A 19,257-nucleotide genomic window follows, 5' to 3' on the forward strand; every position below is an offset into this window, starting at 1 on the left:
TGTTAACTCCAAAATTACTTATGTTAGCACAAAATGACCAAGTTTACATAATAAGCTTATAGTCTTCTTCTTCTCCTTCTTCTTCTTCTTCTTCTTCTTCTTCTTCTTCTTCTTCTTCTTCTTCTTCTTCTTCTTCTTCTTCTAGTATTCTTCTAGTCTTCTTCTTCTTTTTCATTTTCTTCTAGGTTAGCTCCCTTTTACTTAAGTATGCTTACTTCTTATAGTCTTATTCTTCTTCTTCATTTTCTTCTTCTTCTTCTAACATCTTGTTTATCATTTTTGCAGATTTGATTTAATTTACGAAAGCTTGCATGGTTGGAGTGCTTCTTTTCCATTTGTGCTTTTATTTTGTGTCAATGAACTTGCATGGTTGGAACTTGTTATATATGGATGGATGGATAACGGTGTTGGATGAACAATGTGAAACTTTTGTAATATGTAAGGATGCATGGAACTATATATGTGTTGGTTATGTACGTATATATGATGAAACTTGTGTCTTGGATATGCTTGTTGTGTATATATGTATATTTGTGTATATCTGTGAATTGCTGTCAAATTGAATGAATTAAATTAAAAATAGGGTCGTAGAGGCTCTTCCGTCAGCTAGCTGACGGCAAACATGCCACGTGGCAGCTACCTGTGATTCTCGGGACTGGCATGTTTGAGCACTTTGCCGTCTGCCAGCGGACGACAAAGACCTTAGCCTCTTTGCCGCCTGCTGGCTGACGGCAAAGCACACTGTTAACCCCTAACGGCTCTCACCCCACCTCACACCCGTCCACAATCATTGCCGTCTGCTGGCCACCAACGGCGGACGGCACAATCCTTTGTTGTCCGTTTCTAGGAAGCGGACGGCAAAGAAGGCCTTTGCTGGCACTTGTTCAGACGAACGGTTTGCCGTCTGCTGGCGGACGACAAAGGAGATTGCCGTCCGTGATCCATGCCTTTGCCGTCCGCCATGGCGGACGGCAAAGAAGTGGATTCCAGTAGTGTGTGACATCATGGTCGTTCGCAACAAGGATCCCAGAACCGAGGATACCACCAAGGTGCTCCTGCCTGACATAGACCACCATTTCAACAGTCTCCTTCAAACAAACGTGGGTGCCGATGTGGCATTCGAGGTCGGCGGTGAGACCTTCATCGCACACCGGTGTGTGCTCGCTGCCCGATCCACGGTGTTCATGGCACATGTCTTTGGCCCCATGAAGAAGGCGTCCAACAATGTCATACAGATCCAAGACATGGAAGCAAATGTGTTCAAGGCACTGCATAGCTTTATCTACACAGACTCATTCGCTGTGGTGCACAAGGACAATGTCAACATGGAGGAGGATGTAATGGTACAAGTTATGGAAGATGGGCAAGAAAAGGAGGCAATTTTAGAGGATGAAATGTTGCTGCAATGGTTTCAACACATGTTGGTAGCGGTTGATAGATATGATGTACAAAGGCTCAAATGCATCTGCGAGAAGCAGTTGTCTGAGAAGATAGGTTTGAGCATGGTGTTGTCTGCTCTTGCTTTTGCCGAGCAGCACCACTGCCAGGGATTGAAGGAGGCGTGCTTCAAGTTTATCCAAGTCCAGTCCCCCTTGTGCTTGCAAACAATAATGGCAACTAATGGCTAGGATCATGTAGCTTCGACCTATCCCGCGGTTTTGAAGGAGCTCTTTCTCAAGTTTGCTTCAAACCAGCACAAGTAAGACTCTGCATACGGTATGCTTGTCCCTTAGTTAGACCCAAAGTGACAGTCTTCTGTATATGTGCTATTAGAGAGATTGTAATCTGTGTGTATTTCTTTTGTATCGTCATGTATATAGTTTGCCCTTGTCCTGAATCAGAAAATTCTAAAAATATGGCAAATTGTCTCTTCATGGAGATGCAAGTGTCAAATTGATTGACATTTCAGTAATGTGAAAGCTTCCTAGCTAGTCATTTTATCCTCATATATTTGTCTGCATTAATTGTCTTGCTTTGTGCCTTGGTTATCAAGAAAAACAATGTAGATGTTTTGGAAAGGCATTTTATGAACTTGGTTTTAGAAATATTTCTTTTCTGATTATAAAGTAGAGCGTCAGTGTGAAATCTTGATCGATTGCCAAGGAACCTTATCCTGGGTGCTTGATGTTCTCCTTGGGAGAGGAGGGTCGTAACTTGAAATGTTATTGCTAAGTCCAATGCTTTAGTTGTGCTCTGTACCTGAAAATATTACTTCCATCCTAGTGTATTTGGAAGCACATGTGAGTGCACAGATGGGGCCACAGGGGCTATAATTTTTCTTTATATATATACTGTAACAAATATCTTTTGGTCAACCGCACTTGGAGCTATGCTGGCGTTGATGTCTCAACTAGTCTTGCTGTGTTGGCTGCCACAATTTCCCCCTTCCGTCACTGATGGCTAGCTGCTCCTGTCAGAAATTCCAGGTTATACACATTTCCTTACCGGTGGATACATACATACATTGTTGTCTATATTAATGTCAGTTTGCAGGAAACCAGGGGATTTGAATCATCATGCTATCTGTTTGCATGTTCTGTCAGACTCAGTATACAAACATGTACGAGTTGGTGTTGTTGCACCTTAATTTTTTCGACGCGACTAGGGAGCAAACAGGTGCTACCTAGAGTTTCTTGGCACACACCCCATTTAAGGAAAGATATCTCCCACCATCCAGAAAGAGGATCAAAAGAGGAAAGTCCCAGGACCTGGTCCCCTGTCCCGATCAATTGTCGCACAGCAACAAACACCCCTCCCCCTCAATCACGTGCAAGAAAAAGGACGTGAGTTGCCTTCTTCTTCCCCTTTCCTCCACGCCCCGTCCTTCCTACTAACTCAACACGCACACTTCCGTCCTCCCAGACCTCGAAACAGATGGCAGCTCCATCTCGCCCCTGTCTCCTTTGATGGCCATGACCATAATGCTCTGCAGGCAACTGATGGTTTGGGGGTAAGAACATAACCTAAATTCTTAAAAAGTGCAGAAAACATAAAACACAGGCATGTCATATGCTTAACATTAGCAAGTCACATTCAAATGTCAAGCAAGTCTACTCAAAAGAGCCAAAACAAATCTGGAAAAAATTATGTGTAATTCATCATGCCTTTGCTATCCAGACAAAAAACTTGTATTGCGTAGTGTTGCCTTTGAAAACACACAATTCAGAAGATTGTTGTTTGGATAACATGAAGACTAAATGTAGTGTTGTTATGAATGCATTATCCCTCCCAATACATCAGGTTGCATTTGTCTAGAATAAAATTATAGACAAGCAACATTTGTGTGATTTGGGGCAAATTCAGTGGAATCAACAGCGCAGCCTGCCCTGGTAATTAAAAAAACAAGTCGATGGTTCATGCTTTCCCAAACTTATTTGTAGTTGTTTATGCAAAAACTACAAAGAAGTCAAAGTAAAATCCAATCCCTCCAACCAGGACCTAGGGCTGATCTTTTATGCAAGTTTGTGTTGAGACACAGGCAACTCAATGATTTATGGTAAACTAGAAAGAAACACAAAGAAGCCCTTGTGAACATGTTTTAGGTTGTTTTTCCTTAAGGTTTTTCGGCTGGTTTCTGTTTTGGGTTTGTAGGTTGTAGGGTGCATGAGCAGCTGGATTGGTGTAGGTATTTTGATTTTTTTAGGCAAGTTGTGTTGAGATGCACGGAAGTATAGAATGCTTTGCAGGCAACTGATGGTTTTGTGGGAAAAGCCCAACCTAAATTCTAAATAATAATAAAAGCCCTTTGGTGTTTTTGGCTAGGTTATACTTTTCTTGGTTGCATGAACTACTGAGCTTGTGGTATGGATTAAAACTACATATTGATGGGTTCAAGCTTCCTATCCCGATTCATGGCTCTGTATGCAGAAAACTACACAAAAAAAGTCAAACAACTAATGATGTCCTTTTCCAGGAATCTTTTAGTGCAAAACAACAAAATAAAAAAAAACTGCTATGGATTTTTTTGGGCAAAATCAATGCACTCAGTGGGCAAAAATCACATCTATGTTGCAGCTTACCCCGTGTATAGACAATAACATATGTTTTTTGCTTTGATTTTTACTTATAACATGCAAATGCTTTGAAAAAAGGCATTGAAAAAAACAAGTTGGTCGCAACAAATTTGGTTTGCGCAAAGCATACCTGGAAAAGTGAGTGGTGGAGCTTCTTTCTTGGGCATGTTTATTTTGTTCTGCAGCTCTATAGTTTGCATGATCCCTAGTTTGGGAGAAAAAAGTAGGTAACAAGAAAAAGAATCAAAAGGCAAGTCATGCCAGGGAATGTAAAGTTACATAATAGGTTCAGGCAAGTTGTGGTTGTACCCAGAAGTATCTGCTGAAAAGGTTGACTTCATTTAGTTTGAGAATTTTGTCAGTGGGCCTCCAAAAAACAATGAAGAAAAACAAGGGGGGGCGTGTTATAAATAGAACTCCAATACCCCGCACCAAAAACCTATTAGGCATGTCCAGTTAGTATTCAGCATGTTTTCGAAGGTTATATATGAAAGATACTAGTATTGGGTGCATCGTCAAACAACACAACGATGGACCAAACCCACACAAGAACACAAAAAGGAAGTATTGTTCTTTGATAGTTCTAGTTGTGAGCAAAACATTTGAATATGAGTTGCTAGTGTTGAGTATGTGACTTGCTTGACATTTGAATGTGACTTGCTAGTGTTGAGTAGGTGACTTGATTAACATTTGAATCTTCTTGCCTGTTCTGCATGTCTTATTTGCCTGACACACAACCAGTAATCCCCCTAGGTCTTTGCCTAACATTTTTGTGTGACCTACCATTTTTAGTTCCACTGGCTTTTTCTATGTTTGTAAGTTGCCTAGTCTAGTAGTGCGGGCTTGCTTAACCCCTAGGTTTTAGCGCAGGTGAATAATTGTGTATTTTTGTGAACTTCGAGATATGTTTGTGAGGTGCCTGAAAAAGAAAGCATGTGACTCGTAAAAACAAGGGAGAAAAAGAAATGAGAAGGAAAATAACAGAAGAGTAAGGTTAGGATTTCATTTGAGGCACTACCTACAAAGTGTTGGGCAACTTTTGGCAAAATGAAAAACCACTAACTAAAACAACTAGCGAAGAAGTCCTGCAACCATATCAGGCATCCTAAGTAACCAAACTGACGCCCATTTAGGTAAATTTTGGACCATATCAGGCAACTAAGTAACAAATGTTAGGCGACTCATATATGACAGATGCGGCAACTCCATACTACAAATCTGGCAACTCATGCGGACAATTCTGGCAACTCGGAGCCTCTGCTAACTTCTCAACTCGCAAAAACCTCTCAAACTCCCCCCTCCCCCCAACGGCAACAATCGTCAACTTACCTAGAGGTGGATATTGAAGCTTCTTGATTGGGTGTGTGCATAAAACCTCGAAAACGCTCGTTTCACGTCATTTTAGAACTAATTTAGTGAGGCCCTGCAAAAAAATGTTTAGGCAAGAATATCCATGAAATCATATTTACGAAACTTAGGTGATTTAGGCAACTACTATTTATATGTACACAAATTATTCTATTGGAAATGGTAACTTATGTGCAAATTAAATCAATTCGTTGCTTAAAAAAATCCCTGGGCAACTCGCGGCAGCCTCTGTAGCAACTAATTGTCATGTGTTGGGCATATTTTTGGCGAAATAACACACATCACTCTCGGGAGCGGATCTTTGGGAAACTCATGCCAGCATCTCTAGCAACTAACTATCATGCGTTGGGCAAGTTTAGGACACTTTTGGCTCAAATTATCGACGGTTCCAGCACCCGCATCGCAGGAGCGGTTGGGCAACTCATGCCATCAACTCTGGCAACTCACTATCATGCGGTGGGCCAGTTTTGGATGCTTTCGGCTCAAATCATCAACAATTCCAGCCCCCGCATCGCAGGAGCAGTTGGGCAACTCATGCCATCAACTCTGGCAACTCACTATCATGCGGTGGGCAAGTTTTGGATGCTTTCGGCTCGAATCATCAACTATTACAGCCCCCGCATCCCCAAGGCGTAAACCACCGCCGTGCTCGAAACCATCGATTTGCCCAAAAACCGGTACCTTGCACACCCCTCTTCAACCTTCCTATCTCGCCTCTATCACATAGAATCGTAGATTTGAGTAGAATAACACATGCTTAGGGGGTCGATTTCAAGATACTTACCGATAATCTGCGCCCATTCCTCGACCACTAGCGACAACACTTTCTCGACTCTAGCTCATCCCCGCTAGGTGATCGCAGCGCATGGATGGCGCTGCCCCCTTGGCTCTTCCTCTTGCTCCGCTTCCTAGTCACCGGCACTCTGACACCTTCTCCTCCCTCCGCTTGCTAGTTGCTGCAAATCCTATGCCAAAAAATACGGAAAATATTGTAGGCAACTTTCTAACATTATTAGGCAAGTTAGTGTAGAAATCATTGATTATAAGAAATCATTTTTTTTGCTAGAACTCTATGCTCAAAGAGGTTATAGATTGTAAATAAACGCATACATGATGAATGCTCACGGCTTCAGGAGCCCACAAATCCATTGGATGGTTAAGAAAAGAAGAGATACAAAGAAGAAGACAAAAGAATCACACAGATTCATGAGTGCATCACCACATGACAAAGAAATTCCATTGATTTGTCTTCCTCCTGTACACGTATTTTTTCTCAGAATATAATCAAGGCTGGAATTAGAGTAGCAATAGCAGCAAATCGAGCACTAGGCCAAAGAAAATGAACATAGCTAAGACTAGCATGCAACGATCAACCCTTATATTAGAAAAATGAAAGCAACATGGTACAATAACTAGAGTAATATGGGGGGTGTTTGGTTGCCTGGGTGTCTCTAGCCTGCATCGCATGAGGATACTGGGTGAGTGTGGCCAGGTTGAGCTGATGCAAAGATGAGCCGAGATGTGTGTTTGGTTAACTGTATGATATGGATACATGAGAGATGCTATAGACAGTAGATGTTGTTTGGTAGACTGCATTTGAGTTGAATTATGTGAACTTTTTTCTTCCAATAAAAGATGCTTTTAATGAGATTTGATTAAACCTGAAGCAATCAGACTGCAGGTACTAATTAGATATACGAATCACTGCAGTAATAACCAGAACCTTACATGTTGTCAACTATCATCCTAGAGAAATCACAGATGAATCGAGAACATCTCGCGACAGCAAATCGCAAACTATACAGAACAAGGCTACGGTATGAGCTTACAGGTAGTCATCAAAATCAAATACGAAAAAAGACATGCATCTGCGCATAGATGAATCAGCGGCTAGATCTACTGAAAATATAAACTACGGACAAAATCGACCAGGCCGGTGGAGGCATCGAGCTCGAGGCATCGATCTCGTCCGCAGGGCTGGGTGTGCGCGGCTATGGCGAAGTTTGGGGGCATTAAGGCGCCGCCGCGCCGGTGGAGCCCGGCGAGTCGAGGCGGGGAAGCGAGCCCCCGGCGTGGCCGTGGAGGAGCGCCGGCGACGGAGCTCGGACCGATGGCGGGCGAGAGAGCTCCGACCAGCTGCGCCGGCGGGGGCTCAGACAGCAGCGGCGGCGGGTTGGTGTGCGGATGCGTGGGAGAGAGAAATAGGATTGCGTTCGACGTGCGGATGCAGGCACGGGCCAGGCTCCCGGATACGCCCGATTTCTACGTTCCCCTCAGCCTGGCTGAGCGGGCTCCTTTTGCATCGACCGGGCAAGCTGAGGAGGCCGCGCAGGAAACCAATCACACTGAAATTTGCATGGCGGGTGCGAGTCAGGTGCGAGGCAGTCATCCAAACACGCCCATGGTGCGTCCAGTTCTGTTGTCATCGAGGTGGCAAAACTTGTGGATAAGTGAACTTTTAGGACTCCCGCTCCGATCTTTATCTAATCTGCGTCGACATCCGGGTGTCGCAGCTCATTGTAGGCTGAATTAGCACAAATTATGAGCAAATTAGGCAGCAGACCAACAATCAATAACAACATCGAGAAGAACAAAACCTGAAACAATATAATGGGCAGGGAACTAAAGATATTATGCACTATTGTAATATATACTAACTGAAGTTTAGTTACAGGTTAGAAAATTAGTATCTTCTCTGGAAAGGTAAAATGAGAGCACTGAACTTTATTTAGCATTTTAGCTTCCACATTTTTTACTAGCTGCAGATATTATGAAATGAACCAACTGAATTATCTGAATCAAGGACACAGATGTGCAACTAGATTCAGACCATCTTTTACCATGCGTACAGACAGATAAATCCACATGGCACCTGTTGGTATGTATGCAAATCTGATTCAGAGGGAAAAAAATCACAGATCAAAAAGGTGCCCACACGTCAAGGTCAGCATCTCTCTCTAGCAATATGTATGCAGCAATTTAGAAGCAGGCACACACGCATCAAGCACACATCAACCACGCACATCACGGATGGAGAAACTCACGCATGCGCACATCGCACATCAAGCACGCAGCTCCGGTTGATGCTGATGGTCGTGGGGTTCGTCCTCCTCCGCGCTGCCGAAGAGATGGTGGACGGCGGCCACGGCAGGGAGCAGGCCAACAACTGCATCCGGAGATGAAGAGCTTCTACACCTATCCGAACTGCGCCTCGCAAGCCAGGGATGCGGCATGGAGAGGCACCTTCTGAGGGGTCGGCGGGGAAGCCGAGGACGTGGCCGTCAGCCGCGATGACGAGGTAGGATGGCGCGTCGTGGATCTGGGAGCGCCGCCGCCTCACCTTGCTCGATCTGGAAGCCCCGCATAGACGGTGGGGAGAGGGAGGATATGGTGGGCGCGGTGGTTGAGCAGAGAGACGGGGGCGGGGCGGGGCCGGGGCCGGCGCATCGGGAGATGAGCAGCATCCTTCATCAAGTGTGGCCAAGTGGCAGACATGTAAGCATGCTTAGTTTGCATAGCCATTTGTTTTAGCAGTTCCGAGGTGGTGGACCGCATCCCGATGCACACCTTTCACATGGCTCTTATACATGTTATAATTGTTCCTAAGAGTACAATAATCTTTCCTAGTTACATATTCCTAAGAGCCAACCACAACAAGACCTTGATTTTCAGAGGTCTTAAGTCTTAACACACCACAATCTCCTATACATGTGCCCACTTAACTTGAATTTCTTTCAACATTGTACTAGTGAACACAAAATCTAGCATGCATTTTTACTCTACAGCGACAGGAACCCTGCTCCTCACTCAAACAAGCAAGAGCACAATCAGCCTGCCCTAGTTCCACGATTTCCCCATACATCAAAGCGTCGACAGCAGCACGGACAGTAATATTTTTACACACAGACAAATTATATAACCTAGCATTCTTTACTCGCAAAACCTTTTTCTTTCATTCCCCGTTGACCACAACTTTTTTTACACGACTTCACAAAGAAAGGTTTAGCATCGCACTAAGCTATAGTAATCCTTCTTCAAAAATACCTCACCTGCTGAAAAAAAAACGAGCTTGAAGGAACTGAAAAAAAAATCCCCCTTCGTCGCTCGCTTGGCTCTCGCGAGCCGTCGGGCGACCCAGCGCCGTGCCCTCCCTCCCCCCTCGCCGCCGCCAGAGGGCGTGACCAGGCGAAGCACGGCCAGCGGCGGCGGCGGCGGGAGTCCTTCCTCCTTCCTCGGTAGGTGGTGGCGCGGGAGACGACCGATGGGTGGAGGCACCATGTTGGTGTGGGGCATGGCGACGCGTGGCTGCAGCGGTGGCGCAGGTGTTCATTGGCGGCACGGTGGCTGCACGACGGCAGGGATGAGCATGCTCTGTCGGCCCCTTCGGTCGGGTATGTTGGGGTTTGCCCTCCTTAGATCTGACGCGATGACTGCCACGGTGGCGCAGGGCGGCCTCCCTTCCGGTGGGTGCGTGCATGCCTCCTGGTGGTGGCGGGCTGCGGGGGTGGTGCCCGATCTGGTGGTCTTGCTTCAGCTCGTGGCGAGGGATGACCTAGATCTGGCGACCACCATGGTGGCCGGTGTGGGCTGTGGATGGCTTGGGCTGCGGTTGGCGGCTTCTTCCTTGCAGTTGGGCGGAGGTAGCAGCGGTGTGGTGCCGGTGCGGCACGGGGACGCTCCGGGCAGCATGGTGGTGGCGTCCGGGGTGGCTATATAGTGGCACGACTGCGGACCAGGATCGCTTCGGGCGGCCTGGTGGTGGCATCCGGGGTGGCTATCTGGTGGCGCGGGTGCGTGCCCGGCGGCTCTGACGCTTGGAGATCGCCGGGCCGGGCGAGAGACTGGTCAACCACTCGATGACTTTCGGAATTTTTAGGATTCCCCCGCATTAACGAAGGGCCGCTTCCTGGTCAGGCACACTCGCGCCCCGAATTCGGGCGAGCACGCTGCCCCTAGGGGCTATTCAGTAGCCCCACTGTCAAACTCCTATGGCTAAGTGAAAGTGATAAAGCATTATAGTCCGGTTGCCTAGTTTGCCGCGCCATCACCTCCTTTCTAGGACCAAGATGTTGGATTAAGTGTGAAACGGCGCCTTCTTGCGAACACCCCCGCATTCTATGCGTGGGGCTGAAGCCAACGACTGCCATCTTTCAGGCTATATACAAATATATATATTAAACGGCCGCACAGGAGGCATCATGATTCTTGCAAGCACAAGTATAAAAAGCTTTTTTCATAAAAACAAAATTCGTTTTACAAATAGTATAAGCTATTCGAACACAACATCCTTCGAGCACTGCGACTCTATTATATGAGCGCCAGGAAGAACTTCCTCAAAATAATTCTTGGCAGGTACTCGGCTTTCGTCCGAATCCTGCGACGCAACAATACTGGCCTTCATATCTGCCCAGTATGTTTTGACATGGGCAAGAGCCATCTGTGCGCCCACTATGCACGCCGACATCTTCATTGCATCAGCATGCGGCACCGAACCAAGGAACTGCTGCACCAAGCCAAAATAACTCTTCGTCTCCGGCTTCTCCGGCCACAGACGACTCGCAACATATCTCATGGCGAGTCCGGATAACCTATTCAGGTCCGCCCAGGCGGCCAAACGGTCGGATACTGACAGTGGGCGTTCTGGATTGTGGTACTGCGACCAAAAAAGCTCTTCCAGTCCATGGTCACCTCGGCTGCGGAAGTGTTCGGTCGCGTCCGCCACACTTGCTGCCAAATCCAGATAAGCGTTTTCCGCACTCCACTGCCGGTCTAATGGAACATACTTGGGGTCTCTGAACTTCATCCGCAGCATATAAGGCTTTCCAGCCATGATATCTCCGGCCTGACGCAGCTCCTCCTTCATCGCTCTCATGGCAGAGCGAGTATCCTTGGCTTCGGCAGTGATCTTTTCAAGGTCCTTCTGAGCCGCCCTATCTTCTTGTTCAAGAAATTTACAGCGGTCGGTAGCATCCTTCAATTTTATGGCCATCTCGGCTATTTCCTTCTTGCTCTGGCAGTGAGCAGCCTGTTCGGCTTTTAGCTCTTCAGCCGCTTTAACGGCAGCCGCATCACTTTTCCTTGCTTGCTCCTTGACTCGGGCAAGTTCCGCTCGAAGGTTCTGCACGGCAGCAGCACCATCTACATAAAGTATATATATATAAGGCCCGAGCATCGAGCTCCTATTACTGGGTGTCTTTTGAACATACCTTGAGCCTCGTCTAGCCGCTTATTTACAAGCGCGATGTCGGCATCTGCTACGTCAAGTTGCCGCTTTAGTTCGACAGATTCATCAGTCCGGCTAGCCACCGAACACCTCGCCACCTTCATTGAATAGGCGACATATTATACCTGGGGTTATGATCCTCTGTGCGCCGTCACTCGTGACGACACACAGAGTCTCAGGGGCTACTATTCATACAGGGCACATTTAATATGCGGCTCTACCAAAAGGTACACCTTTTTACGTACCTCAAAGCCTGTTAGTAAACTCCCGGCAGCCTCGTACAATCCGCTTTCCGCGGATGAAATCCTTCCAATCACCGTATCCATCAACATACGGTGTTCTTCTGAGATGGACGCCCTACCAAGCAGATCCTTCAGCCCCTCCGCCAGCGCGCAAGAGGGTGCCGGACTAGCCTGGCGACCTTTTCCAGGGTCCGAACTTGAAAAAACCCTCCGGGACGATACCTCGGGGTCGCCAGCCTCGTGAGACGGTGCAACAAGGGGAGGCGTTTCGCTCTCTATCATCTCTGGACGAAGATCCCCTGAAGATGAGCTCTGCTGAGAAGGGTTGAGATCCAAACTGCAAGATAATGTTTCGGTTATTTTCCTCAGGAATAAAACATGAGTGTGATTCATTATGGAACCCCTCCCTTCACTTACGTCTCGGGGGAGAGCGGGTCCCCTTTAGGGGGCGATTCGTCCGGGGCGTTCTCCGGTGCCGAACCCTCTGATAAAGATTTCTTTCACCGTTTTGAGGTTATCACCTCCGGGTCTTCAGAGGCAGTCCTTTTCTTTCCCTGGTCAGGGGAATTTTCGATTCTTCCCTTCCTAACGGCCTCCTTCGCGGAGGCGGTAGCTCCTTGGCTCCCCCCTTCGCCTTCCGCCAACGACGCGACCTCCAGCATCCTGGTCAGCATGGGATTCGGCACGGTCTCGGGCAGGGGGGCTGGACACCTGATAAGCTTTGCCTTCGCCATCCACTCATGTTCAAAGGACAACTCTGCTAAAGGGTAGATTTGATAAAAATATGGATGGTGTATCCAAATACGGGGCTACCTACTTTAGCATCCGGGCGATTGCAGCTCAGACCTGCGTCCTCGGACAAATCCGGACACCTTGCTTGTGATCCGAAGAACAATTTGTACATCTCCACAGGTGTCATTCCCATGAAATGTTGTAGGACTCGTGGTCCCTCCGGAATGAACTCCCACAGGCGGAGAGGTCGATGTTTGCAGGACAGTGTGCGGCGAATCACCATGACTTGCGCCACTACGGTCAAATTGATATCTCTTTCTAGAATATCTCGAATACGGACCTGCAGCAAGGGCACGTCTTTGGGCGGCCCCCAGATAAGTCCTTCATTAACCCATGACGCCTGCCGTGGTGGGGGACCCGAGCGAAAAGTAGGTGGTGCCACCCATGTGGTGCCCCTAGGGGCTGTGATGTAAAACCAGTCCCGTTGCCATAAGCCGAGCTCCTCTTGAAAAGAGCCTTCGGGCCATGGAGCATGGTCCATCTTTTTTATTATAGCCCCTCCGCACTCAGCGTGCTGCCCCTCGATCATTTTCGGTTTCACTTTGAAAGTTTTTAGCCACAATCCGAAGTGAGGGGTGATATGGAGGAAGGCCTCGCACACGACAATGAATGATGAGATCTAGAGGATGGACTCCGGAGCTAGGTCGTGGAACTCCAGCCCGTAGTAAAACATAAGCCCCCTCACAAAGGGATCAATGGGGAAGCCTAGCCCCCAAAGGAAGTGAGATGCGAACACCATGCTTTCACCGGGCTAGGGAGCGGGAACAGCTTGCCCTTGAGCAGGCAGTCTATGCGAGATTTCGCCGGTTAGATACCTGTCATCTCTCAGCTTTCGTACATCTTCTTCCGTAATGGAGGAAGGCATCCACTGGCCTTGAAGGTCGGAGCTGGACATCGTCAAAAGTCCGAAGCGCCTAAAACTAGAGCTTTGGGTGTTGGAACTCGAAGCGAGGGGCGGATTTGATTGGTTTGAGAAGAAGGGAGCCGAGCCTTGGTTCCTTTATAAAGGAGGTGAATACCAAGAGCCCTCCCCGTAACCGTTTGAGACTCGCTTTCAATTAGGGAGTCATACCTAAGTCACGGTTGGGTTACCCACGCCCGTATTGATGAGAATCCCAGAATAAGGGGACACGATCTCTGCTTTGACAAAGACGTGCCAAGGAAACCGCCTCGCTAAACGCGTTGCGGTGGAACAGTAAGATGAATAAAAGCCTGGCCGTGGCATGATGTCACGCCGCGGAATACGTCAGCAGATCCGATTGATGCAAATATTATTCTCTCTACAATGGAATGTGGAACTTATTTTGCAGAGCCGGACACTACCCTGGTCTTCAACATCTTCTATGGAATATTCGGAGGAGCAACCCGCCTTGCAATGCCGAAGACAACTTGCGCGCCGGACTCGTCGTCATTGAAGCCTGGTTCAGGGGCTACTGAGGGAGTCCTGGATTAGGGGGTGTCCGGATGGCCGTACTAAGACTTTGGCCGGACTCCCGGACTATGAAGATACAAGATTGAAGACTCCGTCCCGTGTCCGGATGGGACTTTCCTTGGCGTGGAAGGCAAGCTTGGCGATATGATATGAAGATCTCCTCCCATTGTAACCGACTCTGTGTAACCCTAGCCCTCTCCGATGTCTATATAAACCGGAGAGTTTTAGTCCATAGGACGAACAACAATCATACCATAGGCTAGCTTCTAGGGTTTAGCCACTCCGATCTCGTGGTAGATCTACTCTTGTACTACCCATATCATCAATATTAATCAAGCAGGAGTAGGGTTTTACCTCCATCGAGAGGGCCCGAACCTGGGTAAAAACATCGTGTCCCTTGTCTCCTGTTACCATCCGCCTAGACGCACAGTTCGGGACCCCCTACCCGAGATCCGCCGGTTTTGACACCGACAGTGTGCGTTTGTACCGAGTTGTTGTCGGTCGTTGCTTTATATATAGAGCGGGGTGGAAGCCTTTTTCGGTAAATACCCCACCTCTAAAACTTGGGATTTGAATGCTGACTTGCAGGTTCCTCATGTCGGTATTCACCTGCGTGTCTGTAGTCGACGACAACAAGGAGAGCTCTTGCAACACGACGGCCATCTACACTAGCAGCACGGACAGCGGGTACCACCTGCTCATGGTCATGGGTTACTCGCATACTAAGGAGGAGCTACCCACTAGCGAGAGTGCCGGCACTAGTCTTTTCACAGTGGGAGGCCATGATTGGTTCGAGTATTACCCCAACGGCTTAAACAAGGACTGTGCTGAGTTCATTTCCCTCTACGTCACCCTTCTCTTTGATGACGTTCAAGACCCTTTCGACATTGCTGTGGAGGCCAAGTTCAGTTTCAGCCTCATCGACCATCTTGAGAAGCAGAATCCAATCTACATTTGGGAAGCTAGCAAGACTTGCACCTTCTCTAGCAGTGCTATTTGCTGGGGCAATGACAAGTTTGTGAGAAGAGATGCCCTCGAACGATCATCGGATCTAAAGGGTGATTGCTTTACCGTCCGGTGCGACATCATGGTTGTTTGCAAGGATCCCAAAACTGAGAATGTTGGGGGCACCCCTTCTGACATGCACCAGCATTTTAGCAATCTCCTTCAAAGCAAGGCCGGTGGTGATGTGACATTCGAGGTCAGCGGCGAGAGGTTCGCTGCACACCGGTGTGTGCTTGCAGCCAGGTATAAAGTCTTGATGGCGCAGCTCTTTGTCCCCATGAAGGAGACATCCATCATCATACATATGAAAGACATGGAAGCAAAAGTGTTCAGGGCTTTGCTTAGTTTCATCTACACAGATTTATTACCCGTGATAGAGGATGATAGCATGGAGGAGGATGAAAAGTCACAAGTTCTGGAAGGAGGACAAGTAGAGGAGGCAGTACACCATGAAATGAGGTTGCAATGTCTGCAAGACTTGTTTGTGGCGGCAGACAGATACGATCTCCAATAGCTCAAGTTCATCTATGAAAAGCAGTTGTATGAGCACATGTGTGTGAGCTCGGTGATGTCCACTCTTATTCTAGCCGAGTAGCGAATTGAGCAATTCAGGCCCACCTGTCTTCTTAATGTTAGTTTCAAAATCTTTACTAAGGTTGGGACTAATAGGCTCACGCAGATTGCGCATTCTGTGATGCAACACTCCCAAACTGCTTTCATACCGGACAGAAACAACCTAGAAGGGGTTGTGGTCCTGAATGAAACGCTCCACGAGATTCACACAAAGAAAACTGGATGGAGTTGTTTTCAAGGTGGATTTCGAGAAAGCGTACGATAAAGTCAAAGGGCCTTTCCTTCAACAGGCCATACGTATGAAGGGTTTTGATGAAGCCTGGCGACTCTAGGTAGAATCTTTCACGCAAAAAGGGAGTGTTGGAATTAAGGTGAATGACGACATAGGTCATTATTTCCGGACACATAAGGGCCTGAGACAAGGTGATCCAATGTATCCTATTTTATTCAACATTGTGGTTGATATGTTGGCAATTCTGATGGGAAGGGCTAAGGAGGCTGGTCAGGTGGGTGGCTTGGTGCCTCATCTACTTGATGGAGGTGTGTCTATCCTACAGTATGCCGATGATACGATCATTTTTATGGAGCACAACTTGGCAAAAGCGAGAAATATGAAGCTGGTGTTATGCTTCACTAGTGCAGAACCGGCCTTTAGTGCCGGTTCGTGATGGCCTTTAGTGCCGGTTCGCCAACCGGCACTAAAGAGTGGGGACTAAAGGTCCCCCCTTTTAGTACCGGTTCATCATGAACCGGCGCTAAAGTGCCACCACGTGGCACGAGCCAGGCCCGGGTGCGCGTAGGTCTTTACTACCGGTTGGTAACACCAACCGGTACTAAATGTTTTTTTATTTTCCTTTCATTTTGTGTTTTCAATTTAATTTAGTGATTGTTTTACATTATAATGAGTTGTTAAATCCATATCCATATTATACTTGATCACCTAATTAGGTGATCAAGTATAATATATATGGATATGGCATATATACTTGATCACTTAGGTAGGATCCATCGAGCTGAAACTAATCTGCGGTTTCTTTCATTAAATGATATAATAAATCATCATCATATCATCATATTAATATAAAAACTCTTGCATCATATCATCAACATGAGTATATATATACTTTAGCTAGCTAGCTAAAAATCATCGTAGTCATCATTATCACTATTTAATCATCATAGTCATTACCGCTATCTAATCACCACGAACACTAGCTTAAAGAAGAAACATTCACTTGTACCAGAAGCAAAAATATCATCGAGTTCAACATGATTGTCATGATATTATAAGCGTTCATATATAACACCACAAAAGCAAATCACTCTTTGAGATGAAGTTCAGAACGAAGAACACGGACATGAAAGGACAAGTACTAAGAGCATGAACTAGCTAAATCACTCATGCTGCTCTCTCTCAGGTAAAATAGCATAGAACATGTATAGCTCTCCTGATTCATCATACTGGAGCATGCAGATGAACCTATCTCCTAATCGTGGGCTGCGCTTCTCATTGCTGCCCCCTAGTACTTCTCTGCGATCGTTAACAATTTTCCTCCAATCTTTCACTATTAAGCATTCGTCGCTTCTAGAAATCCTGAATGCACTCATATGCAATGCAGGATATCTTGGTCGTAAGCTAACAATTGACATGCAACCTTTAGTCTTGATCCCCTGAGGCACAACTGTCATCGAGAGTCCCTGTTGAAGAACATCGTATAGTACTTAATTAATTAATATACTTAGCAATGAAAGTTTAGCAAAAAAAATATGTATGCAAAAGCTGCACTGAGGACAAATAGTAAAAATCTTACCATCATCCTAAATAGATGTGACCGTAGTTCAATACGATCACTATTGGTCGCACGTTTTGAGTACTGACATTTCTAAGTCTAGGAAGAAAATTTGTCTTGATAGTATGAAGATCCTCAAGCCATGAAACTTAATGACTTATCTTCTTGCAGTTTAGTTCAGCTCCGGGACAGTAGTAGGTCTTGTCTACCAAGCGTCGAACATGTTTGCTTGAATGGAAATAAGCTGTCAATAGAAATTAGTTGTCAATTATTTTTGAATAAGCAATATAAAAGACAAAAATATAGTTGAGAAGAACTCACATAATGGTAGAACTGGAGGCGTCTGCACATCGACCCATATGTCTCTATTACCTTCAATATCATCTTCCGGACGAATATCAAAGGTGATAACCATATCAGGCTCAAATGCATAAGCCTTGCATAGTGCTTGCCAAGTTTTGCATTCAAAATAGGTGCACGTCTTTGCATTGTGTACTTTGACGTTGAAAGTATAACCATGCTCAGTTTTCAGGTAAACTCTCTTTACCTCCATAGTTTCCATATCATTGAAACCTATCTTATCCAAAACAAAAATTCTTGCATGGCAGGGGATGCGCTAGTAGAATAGTGAAAATTAAAAATTATAAGTCAGGCAAATGAAGCATATATAAGTCATGCTTAATTACGAAAACAGACTTGTCGTTGTGACTTACTGTATCGAATTCGAAGGTCTCATCCAGCTTGATGCTGAATCGCCTATCATCAACAAGGAAATTTCTGTCGCACAGGCCGCGCTGGTCTTCATAGTATTCGCACATAATAAATTTTTTTCCGTCATCAGACGACATTTCCTATATATGTTCATATAGGCGAAACATTAAACACTTACTAATTCAATATTTTGACCAAAAGAGGCCAATACCACCACTAAGGCCATCACTATCGATGGCAAAACAGCCCGAAAAACCTAAAGAAAATTTCATGTCTTCCACTCTCTTGCCCTTTATTTTAGTCTCCATGATGAACAGAAGGGCGGGACCTTCCTGCTTCACAATCTTGCGAAGCTCTCAAACTGTCTGGGGGTTCCCAAGCCCCCGATAGTTCCAGCTAACGGCACTCATTGCGCCTGACAGCGCTGCCCAGTAGACGCTGTCAAAGTTTCAGAAGATGGGGGGGTCGGTTTCTTCTTCTTGGGACACTTTTCAACAGAGGCATCCCCCGGGATTTCCAATTCTGCTGCATTAGATGGATCTCTCCCCTCCTCAGAAGTCATAGTCGCCTCGCCCTTCTCGGTGATAGCAAGTGGAGCTGGCACCACTTGTCGGTATACCTGCGTTTGCGGCCCTCCCTTTCTTTTATTCAGACTTGGATTCTTGACAGGAGAAGTTACCTCGGCACCCTTGTGCTGTTTGGAACTAGAGGTTCTAGATTCCTTCGTGCTGTTCTGTGTTTCAGGTTTCTCCCTCGTGGAGTTCTCCCCAGAGTAGTTCTTCTTCCGTTCCTCGGTTGCCCGGAGACTCGCCTTCAAGGGGAGATCACCATTTGCATCCCGAGTCCCTGGAGTAGGGCATAAAAGATCAGAATGACCCAAACAACCACATGAGAAGCATAAGTGGGGGATTTGTTCATATTCAATATCATAGCAATCCACTTTGTCCCTCTTGGTCGACTCAATAACTATCCATCTGCGCAAGGGCTTGAGAACATCAACAGTTACCCGTGCTCCCAGAAAGTCCCCCACAGGATCAATTTGGACAACAGAGGCATGCTTATCTATCTGGTGAGCTATCGCCAAACCCCTCATGTCGTTCATGAGATT

At 46.5% G+C, this 19,257-nt stretch overlaps 1 protein-coding gene and 1 pseudogene across 1 annotated transcript in view; both read left to right on the plus strand.

Moving 5' to 3' along the window:
- LOC123139835 (BTB/POZ and MATH domain-containing protein 2-like) overlaps nucleotides 1-1,628 on the plus strand; it is a 5,283-nt gene extending 3,655 nt beyond the window's left edge. Inside the window, exon 2 of the mRNA XM_044559534.1 lies at nucleotides 978-1,628. Coding sequence (XP_044415469.1) covers nucleotides 978-1,628 — 651 coding nt within the window. The remainder of the gene's footprint in view (nucleotides 1-977) is intronic.
- Nucleotides 1,629-14,665: 13,037 nt separating this feature from the next.
- LOC123135282 (BTB/POZ and MATH domain-containing protein 3-like) lies at nucleotides 14,666-15,670 on the plus strand (annotated as a pseudogene).
- Nucleotides 15,671-19,257: the final 3,587 nt, after the last annotated feature.

The sequence above is a fragment of the Triticum aestivum genome, chromosome 6B (genome assembly GCF_018294505.1).
Source record: "Triticum aestivum cultivar Chinese Spring chromosome 6B, IWGSC CS RefSeq v2.1, whole genome shotgun sequence".
Lineage (NCBI taxonomy): Eukaryota > Viridiplantae > Streptophyta > Magnoliopsida > Poales > Poaceae > Triticum > Triticum aestivum.